Genomic DNA, 8669 nt, shown 5'->3' on the forward strand with positions numbered 1-8669 from the left:
CGCGGGGAAGCGGCGGAAGTAACGTCAGGCGCGGGGCCGGGGCGGGGCGCGCGCGGGGGTCGCGGTGCCGGCGGCGGCGGCCCCGCCATGGCGCTGTCGCCCTACGTGCAGGCCATGCAGGAGCTGTTCCGCGCCAACACGCGGAGCCGCGAGTTCCCGGCGCACGGTGCCAAGGTGCACTCGGTAGCCTGGAGCTGCTGTGGCCGCCGCCTCGCCTCCGGCTCCTTCGACAAGACCGCCAGCGTCTTCCTGCTCGAGAAGGACCGGCTGGTGAGATCCCCCGGCATCGGGCGGGCGGGGGTGGTGCGGATCGGTACGGGGGTGCTTGGGCAGGTGTCCGGAACTGGGAGCGTGTCCCGGTGGTCGGTGCCGGGCCTGGGGGTGGGTACTCGGTGTGCGCCGGAACGGGAGCATCGCCAAGGACGGCGCAGGCCGGGTCTGCGAGCCGGGAATGGAGCTGGTGCCTGGCGCGGAACGCGGCGGGGATTCTCTATCGTGGCCGGCCGTGGGCGGGAGCGTGACTGGGGTGACGGTGGGGCCCCGGGCGCGGCTCCTGATTTATCCCAGCGTGGATGCAGCGTGCTGGGATGTGGGGCAGGAGTGGGAGCAGAGCTAGGCATATCCTCACGTTGTCTGCCCTCTCCCTGCAGGTGAAGGAGAACAACTACCGGGGTCACGGGGACAGCGTGGATCAGCTCTGCTGGCACCCCAGCAACCCTGATCTCTTCGTCACAGCGTCAGGGGACAAAACCATCCGCATCTGGGACGTCCGCACCACCAAGTGCATCGCCACTGTTAACACCAAAGGTGAGTCCCTGCCTTCCCAGGGGATCTTGCGAGGTGGGTCCCAGCTGGACCTCAGCTGTGTGGGACCCATCTGCAGTGGCTCAGAGCTTTGGACCCTTCCTGTGGTTTATTTCTGTTTGGGACATCTTTGCTGACTGCTTTATCTTTGTGTTGTGCTCATCACATAAGGGTCGATTTACTGTGGGGTCAGGACTGGAGGAACTAGTGAAATATGGTGCTGGCTCTTAAAATATCCTGTGTACTTGTCTCTGGAGTCAGTGGGTTGTGAGGCTGGAGACTGGGGAAAAGCATGTTTACAGAGAGCCATGGTGGAAATAAAGGTTTGTGTGGATTCAAAAAAACAGTTATTTGAATTCATGTGATGCTTTGCCCAGATACCATCTCTGCTCTTGGAAATGTCCAGTTTTGAGTTGTTGGGGCTGGCAATGGCATTGTATTTACTGTTGGCTTCTGCTTTTTCTGGATCTTAGAGATCACTAGATTCAGAGGACCTTTGGCTTGACCTTGTGTGGTGATTGCTGTGGTCCCATCTTGGCTCACATGGGATGTGGCATATTGTTTTCAAGCGATACTCCTCATAAGTTTGATTTTGCTGGATAGCTACTGGTTTGTGTGTTAGACTGAGGAACTGGCATTCTTTCCCATTCGGGAATGGTTGGGAGTGGAAGTGGGACCTGCTGTGTTTCTGTCCCTTCAGGTGAGAACATCAACATCTGCTGGAGCCCCGATGGACAGACCATCGCCGTGGGGAACAAGGATGACGTGGTCACCTTCATTGATGCCAAGACACATCGCTCCAAAGCTGAGGAACAGTTCAAGTTTGAGGTGAACGAGATCTCCTGGAACAACGATAACAACATGTTCTTCCTCACCAATGGGAACGGCTGCATCAACATCCTCAGGCAGGTGCCCGTGGCTGCTGGGTGGCTGGGCTGGCTGCAGTCATTTGCAAGTACCTTTGTTACTTTTGGGAAACTTGAATCCCACATCCCAGCAATCCCCTGCCCTCTGGTAGGAATGAGCTTGCCTGGAGCTGAGGTTGCCACAGTTCTGGGCTGGGCTCAGCTCCCTGAGATGGCCCCTGATGCTTTGCCTCATTCACGGGACACTCAGTGTCTCCTGCCTCGACTGGGTTTGCTTCCAGTCCTCGTGTGCCTCATGCCTGCCCTGCTCTAGGCAATCCCTGTGCTTCTCTCACTGCTCCCTGCCCTCTCCCTTCACAGCTACCCAGAGCTGAAACCCATCCAGTCCATCAATGCACATCCTTCCAACTGCATCTGCATCAAGTTCGATCCCATGGGAAAATATTTTGCCACAGGCAGTGCTGATGCGTTGGTCAGCCTCTGGGATGTGGATGAGCTGGTGTGTGTGAGATGCTTCTCCAGGTAGGTAGAGCTGTCCCAAAGCTTTTTCCCCCCTCTCTGGGGACTGTGGTGGCAGTGCCTCACTGTCTGCTCCCCTCATTTGCTGCAGGCTTGACTGGCCTGTGCGGACACTGAGCTTTAGCCATGATGGGAAGATGCTGGCCTCAGCATCAGAAGATCACTTCATTGACATTGCTGAGGTGGAGACAGGTAATGGTTTTATTTTGGGGAACACCAAGGAGGAAATTGGATGGAAAAGTGCTGGTGGAGCTGGGAGGACACAGGGAGAACCCATCTGCTAAAGAAGAGCTTTGCTGTGCAGAGCAGAATGCCATGAGGGGGAGCCTCTGCCTCGGCAGTCTGTGGTAGACACGCCTGTCATGTCTGTACCTTGTCACTGGGTGACTAAAAGGCGCCGGAGCAGCGTTTGTGCTGCCTCTGCCCTGCGCTGGCAGAAGCAGCAGGTGCTTGGCTCTGGGGAGCTGAGCAGCAGAGGGGGCTGGTGGCTCTCCAGGCTGACATAGCTCCTTTTCCATGCAGGAGAGAAGCTCTGGGAGGTGCAGTGCGAGTCCCCCACCTTCACAGTGGCCTGGCACCCGAAGAGGCCGCTGCTGGCCTTTGCCTGTGATGACAAAGATGGCAAATATGACAGCAGCAGGGAGGCTGGCACTGTCAAGCTCTTCGGGCTCCCCAACGACTCCTGATGAAGCTGCTGCACCCGGGGAGGCAACACCTGCCTGCTCTCGGGGGTGGGAGCTTAGATGGCATTGGTGGGGCAAGGAGCTGGCTCCTCTCCTTGCCAACCTGGCAGGGCTGTGACCTCGGGCTAGCTCGGTGTGTCCTGCTCTTGGGAGCTTTTGTAAACAGGCAGCTGTGTGCTGGGAAGAATGGGGGGATGCTGGCAGGGCCCCCGTCTGCTGCCTCCTCTCTGGGGCGTGGGGGCCTTTTTCCAAAGGCAAGTGGCCAAAGAAAATCAGTCACTGAAGGTGGCTGCTGAGGAGCCTCCCATGGGAGATGCTCTGCTCTGACCAGGCTCCCCAGCAGTGATGAGCTACGTGACTGTCCCTTTGTCCCCAAAAGCCTGGTGGCAAGGGCAGCTCTGGGAGCACAGCCTGCCTCTCCCCCTCCCAGACATCCTATGTCCCTTCCCTGTGCTGGGGCAATGAGGGCAGGGTGGGGGGATGTGTACTGGTAGATGTTTCCCCAGCTGGGGCTTTTTTTCTAATATTTGTGGTGTCTTTTTCTAATTTTGATAAATCATCTTCCTAAACGAAGGTGTCTGTGGCTATATGAAGCGGGAGAAGGGGGGTGCTGAGCTGCTCTCCCTTCCCCTGGCCATGGCAAGGCCCTGGCAGAGGGGTCTGTCCAGAGTTGTCCCCCTGTCCCCGTGCCTGTCCCCGCTCTCCGTGTCCCCTGTCCTGCGCTGTCACCACAGCAGGGGGCGCTGCGTCCCCACGGTGGGGACAGGTGGCAGCGGGGACACCGCTCAGACGGGGACATGGAGGACACTGCTGGTTCCCTGCCACGGCCACCGGCTCCGGGCAGAGCCCTTCCCCTGGCCTGTCCCCGCTGCCCAGGGAGGGCTGCAGGGATTTCTCCCCACCTGCACCATCGTGCTGGGTCACAGGGCACAGCCTGCCTGCGATGGAGACCATGCCTGCGAGATCTCTGCCGTTTCCTACCCTCATATTTCCTTCTGACAGAAGCTTTTCTGGGTGACTGCTCCGCTGATGCCGCCTGGGTAACAGCTGAGCTCTTTGCTGGTAAATGATGGCACATCAGTCGGAGCTGAGGCTGGCACCAGGCTGAAGCCTCCAGGGCTATGCCAAGCCTGGGCACTGCTAGGGCCTCTGCCTTGCTGCAGAGGCATGAGGTGCCCCATGCCCACAGCCTCATGCCCCTCTCTTGGAGGGGTAGAAGGCTGCGACCCATCAGAAACAGCCCTTGGACCCCTGGGTATCCCCAGTCATTCAGTGAGGGAAGTCCCAGAGAGCAGGGGAAGGGGCAGAAACCCTCATGCCATGTCTGTGGGACATCCCTTTTGTCTTGTCCCCAACGCCAGAGAGGACAGATGCCTGTGGAGTGGGAAGGCAGCAGGAATGAGCAGGACTCTGGGAGCCACATGTGGCTGCTTTGTGCACCTGTATAGACCTGGCTGGGGGCCAGCCCATGTGTGATGAGCTGCCAGATTTCAGCCCTGAGGTTGGCAGCGTGAGGGAGCGGACACGGGGGCCCAGGAAAGCAACGGATGAGAAGAGGCTGGAGCAATGTACAAATCCCTTTATTTTATTAGTTTGTCAAAGACTAGTTCGAGCAGGATGGTCACAGCATGTCTGTGGGGCCCCGAGCTGCCCGCCACCTCGTGGGAGGGCCCTGGTGAGCGGCTGGAGGCCGTGGCTGAGGAAGCACAGGGAGGGGGGAGCACGGTGCGGCAAGCGACGGGCCGGGATGAGGGTGTGCCCCTGCCTCCCCCCGTTGGGGTGCAAGCAGCGGCTCCTGGGACATCCCGGGGCACTTGCCCAGGGATCCCTTCCCAGGCCCGGGGACCCATGTGTCCAGCATCAGGTGGGGGCAGCCGGGTACTCCCAGCCCGGGACTGGCCCGGCAGCCCTCAGCTCTGCGCTGGCTTTATTGCAGGAGGCAGAGTGGGGGTCCCGGCAGCGCGGCGAGGGGCACCGCGGGTGGCCCCCGGGGACAGTGGGGACTCGGGGGTGGGAGTCTGAGCAGCGGACACGAGGACGCATGGAGCGACGGGGCGCACCCTGGCACAGAGACACTAATGCGAGAACGGGGGCCAGCGGGGCCAAGACACAGACGAGCGAGCGGCGGGGACGGGGGGACGAGGCAGGGGGGCCCCTGCCCCGCGCGTGCCTTTGTACACGGTTGGCGGAGCGCGGCGCCCGCTTCTCCCGGTGCTGAAGTATTGCAGTCTAACTGATATGGCTTTAACTATGGGGCCAGAGATGCGGGGAGGGGGGGTCCCCTCCAACCCCCCGATGCAGGGGCACACCGGGCAGCCCCGGGGGACCCCCGTGCCCGACGACCGGGGATGGGGGAGCTGCGGGCAGGGCGCCTGGCTTTGTGCTTTGGGCTTGGCCCAGGGCGGGACGGGGCAGGGGGATGGCAGTGTTGGGGACGAGGGCAGGCGAGCAGAGGCCTACTGGGGTCCCCTGGGAGAACAGAAGGGGGCAGGGCAGGGGCCACGAGGAGCCACCCCGGGGGTCCGGTAGGGCCTGGGTGCCCCTAGCCTGCCGCGAGGTTACATCAGTGCATTTGGTCCCGGTTCGCCCTGTCCGGCCAGGGCTGCTCCCCTTTGGCGTGGTGGGGGGGCCCTGCCTGGACGGGACGGGGCGGGCTTTTGGTCTGGTTGGGGGACAGGGCAGGAGGGGATGGGAGGGGGTGTGGGCACCCCCTCTCCAGAGCCAAGGGAACTGATGGAGGAGTTGTAGGGGGAGAGGGCGCCCGTGCCCCAGCACCCTATGGCAGAGTTGACGGTGCTGTTACTTCTTGAACATATCCTGCAGTGGGCCGGGCAGGTACTTGAGGACGGTGTCCAGGATGCTCTCCTCCTCCTCCTCTTCCTCGTCCCCACAGCCTGCCGGGATCGCCTTCTTGGGGCGCGTCAGGCTGCCTTCACACGGCTGCTCCAGAGCAGCTTTCTCCTCTGCTTCCTTCTCCTCCTTCTTCTTCAGCCCGTACTGAGAGGACACAGGCCCTCAGCAGGGCAGGCAGTGGGCACTGCCTGCGCTGTGCCCCGTGCCCATCGCCACCGCCTTGGGCCGCCCTCCTCCCGGCCACGCCGGCTCCCTGTCCCAGCCCCACCCCGGCTGCCTCGGGCAGGGGCGGGCACAGGGGAGGTGTGTGCCCACCTTGTCACGGATCTGCTGCCGGACTTTCTCTCGCTCCGCTTCCATGCGGGCGTGCTTGGCTTTCCGCTCCTCCTCCTGCTGGCGCAGGGCCTCCTGCCTCTCCTCCTCTTTCTTCTGCGCATCAGGGTCCTTCTCCTCCTCGCCCCCCAGCATCTTCCCCATGTCCTTGGTGGCCCCTGCGCATAACAAGACCCTTGGTTGGTCCCCAAGGGTGCTGCAGCCTGGTGCTGCTGCCAAAGCCCGTGCAGCAGCAGGGAGGGCAAGGAGCCCCCCGGCAAGGAGGACCTGGGACATCCCCAGGGCCACCCGTGCCGAAGCGGGCTGCAGACGGGCTTGGGAGGCCGTGGGGATGGGGAGTGCCACAGGCTGGCTGTTCTGCCCTAGTTCAGCGTCAACTGGGGGAGATGCCAACAGCTCCTTCTTCAGCACCCAGGGGACCCGCTGGGGAATCCCGCTTAGTGGCAGAAGAGCCAGGATTCCCCAGCCAGCCACTGACAGCGCTGGAACCCTGGAGGGCTCCAGCAGCAGCTCCCCACTGCCGGTGGCTCTCCGCGTGACTCTGTCCCCTTGCCGTGTCCCTCCCACTGCACTCCTGGGGTGCTGGGCCAGCACTGCTCCCGGAGGCGGGACCCTGAGGAGGGAGCAGCTCCCACTCACCGCCCAGCGCTTGCTTCATGACGAAGTCCATGGTGCCGGTGTGTGCGTGTGGCTAGGCCAGTGCCCAGCACTCATCCACCGCTGTCCGGGCTTGCTGACCTGGGCCACCTATGCGGGCAGAGAAGGACAGGGCTGGGGATACCGTGCCAAGATTCCCTACTGCTCAGGCTGAGGGATGGAATGATCTCTGGGGCTGCACTTTGCACCCTTTGCATCCTCAGCCCAAATGCCTTCCAGGACAGGCAGAGGGAGCTTCTGGGGTCTGCAGGCAGAGGGTGACTGTGCCTGCTCCCCTCAGCCCCCTCCCTACATCCCTTCTGGCCTTGAGGACCTGTGGAGGCACTAAGACAGGGACTCCAGAAGGATATTCCACCTCAGCACTGCCCCTGGTGTGGCACCAGGAGCCCTGGTGTGCTGCCGGGGGGCTGGTGGGATGGGGACCCACCACCACTGTGTGTCCCTGCTTTGTGGGAGGGGGTGACAGACCTTGTCTGGGGGTGCCAGCGTGGCGCAGCAGGACCCGTGTGCGCGCGTGTCTATGGCAGCGCGAGTGCTCTGCAGAGGGATGGGGAAGAGGCTGTTGGCAGGTTGCGGCGGTGCTTGGGGGCTGCAGGGGTTGCAGGCAGCAGCCTGTGACTGTGTGTGTGATCCATGCGGGTGCTGCGGGTGGGTGACACCGTGCAGGGGCACTGACTGCGCAGGACGGAGCGGGTGCGCGCCGTGCCTGCGCGTGCTGTGTGTGTGAGCTCTGCGTGCAGGCTGTGTTTGCTCAAGAGGTGTGTTTGCGGGTGGCTGCAGGCTGTGTTTGCATGGGGGGTGTGTGCACACGCGCGTGGATAAGTTTGTGGGGCTGCAGACTGCGTGTGCCCCCGCGATGTGCGGGTTTGCAGCCTGTTTGCAAGCTTCGAGCGTGTGCGAGTTTTGGGGTGCGCGGGCTCTGCAGATGTGTGTGCACGCAGGTTCGCGGGCTGTGTCTGTGTGCTGGGTGTTTGTGCTGCTGGTGTGCGTGTGTTTGCACACTGGGGGGGTGCTGCAGGCTGTGTTAGTGTGCGTGTGGGGGGGTTGTGTGTGCAGGTCCGTGGGTTTGCAGGCTGCACGGGGGGCTGTGCGCACAAATTTGCAGACTGTGTCGCGCGTGTGTACGTGTGGGGGTGTTGCAGGCTGCTTGTGCGCTCTGTGTGTGTGCGGGGGATTACAGGCGGAGGGTGAGAGTGGGGGGTGCCCGTGCCCCCCCCGTGCCCCGTGTGAGTGGGGTGCTGCAGGCTGTGCTCGGAGCCTGGGGGTGCAGCTTGCAGCGTGTGTGTGTGTATGTACGTGCCCGGTGGGTGCCGCAGCCCCGCGGGCACCCCCAACCCGGCTCCCCGGGACCCCACGGGGGCTGGGGGGACTGTACGAGCTGTGACCCCGGGAAGTTTGTTACTGCCAGCCCCGGGGCACCCCGCGACAGCGTGGGGGGGCTCCTCCGGGCAGTACAGTGCTGAGCCCTGGGACTGCAGCGGGGGCTCGGGGGGTACCGGGGATGGCGAGCACCGGGGAGCACCGGGACACCAGGGCCACAGGCAAGGTGCAAGGGACATGGGGGGCACTGGAACACTGGGGACGAGTGGCGGGGGGGGCTCGTAGCGATAGCGAGGTACGTAGGGGACATCGGGAGGTGCACGGGCGACGCGGGGGAAACACGGCAAACAGGGGAAACACCGGCAGGTACCGGGATACCGGTACCGGGGCCACAGGGGCTGCAGAGACGCAGGAGACACGGGGGGGCGCCGGGAAGGCGGGGGACAGCGGGGACACGGGACGTAGCGGACACCCGGCATGCGGGGGACACCGGGACCGCGGCGGGGTGCGGGACCCGGGGGGAGCGCCGCCGTTGGGGGGGTGGGGAGGGCGCAGGCACAAGGAGGGGGGAACCCGGGACGGGGGACACGCACCGGAGGTGCTGGGGACACCGGGGACGAGGGGGAACGCGGGG

General features: G+C 63.3%; 2 protein-coding genes across 2 annotated transcripts; one reads left to right on the forward strand and one right to left on the reverse strand.

Annotated features, from left to right (window-relative positions):
• Nucleotides 1–8: 8 nt before the first annotated feature.
• On the forward strand, nucleotides 9–3386 carry THOC3 (THO complex subunit 3). Its single transcript, XM_082291665.1, has 6 exons — nucleotides 9–270; nucleotides 651–807; nucleotides 1505–1709; nucleotides 2031–2192; nucleotides 2281–2381; nucleotides 2712–3386. Exons 1-6 carry the CDS (start codon nucleotides 88–90, stop codon nucleotides 2873–2875), a joined length of 972 nt encoding a protein of 323 aa, XP_082147791.1. The 5' UTR covers nucleotides 9–87; the 3' UTR covers nucleotides 2876–3386.
• A 2285-nt stretch (nucleotides 3387–5671) lies between these two features.
• CPLX2 (complexin 2) lies at nucleotides 5672–6768 on the reverse strand (the record flags this gene model as incomplete). The annotated part of the gene is made up of 3 exons (XM_082291670.1): nucleotides 6698–6768; nucleotides 6041–6216; nucleotides 5672–5869 (listed from the first exon to the last, which is right to left on the reverse strand). Exons 1-3 carry the CDS (start codon nucleotides 6726–6728, stop codon nucleotides 5672–5674), a joined length of 405 nt encoding a protein of 134 aa, XP_082147796.1. The 5' UTR covers nucleotides 6729–6768.
• Between the last annotated feature and the right edge of the window lie 1901 nt (nucleotides 6769–8669).

The sequence above is a fragment of the Coloeus monedula genome, assembly GCF_965178545.1.
Source record: "Coloeus monedula genome assembly, chromosome: 15".
NCBI lineage: Eukaryota > Metazoa > Chordata > Aves > Passeriformes > Corvidae > Coloeus > Coloeus monedula.

Coding starts and splice junctions, on each gene's coding strand:
- THOC3 (XM_082291665.1), top strand. CDS start 88: ATGGCGCTGTCGCCCTACGTGCAGGCCATGCAGGAGCTGTTCCGCGCC. Junction 808..1,504: donor CGCCACTGTTAACACCAAAG/GTGAGTCCCTGC, acceptor CTGTCCCTTCAG/GTGAGAACATCAACATCTGC. Junction 2,193..2,280: donor TGTGTGAGATGCTTCTCCAG/GTAGGTAGAGCT, acceptor CATTTGCTGCAG/GCTTGACTGGCCTGTGCGGA.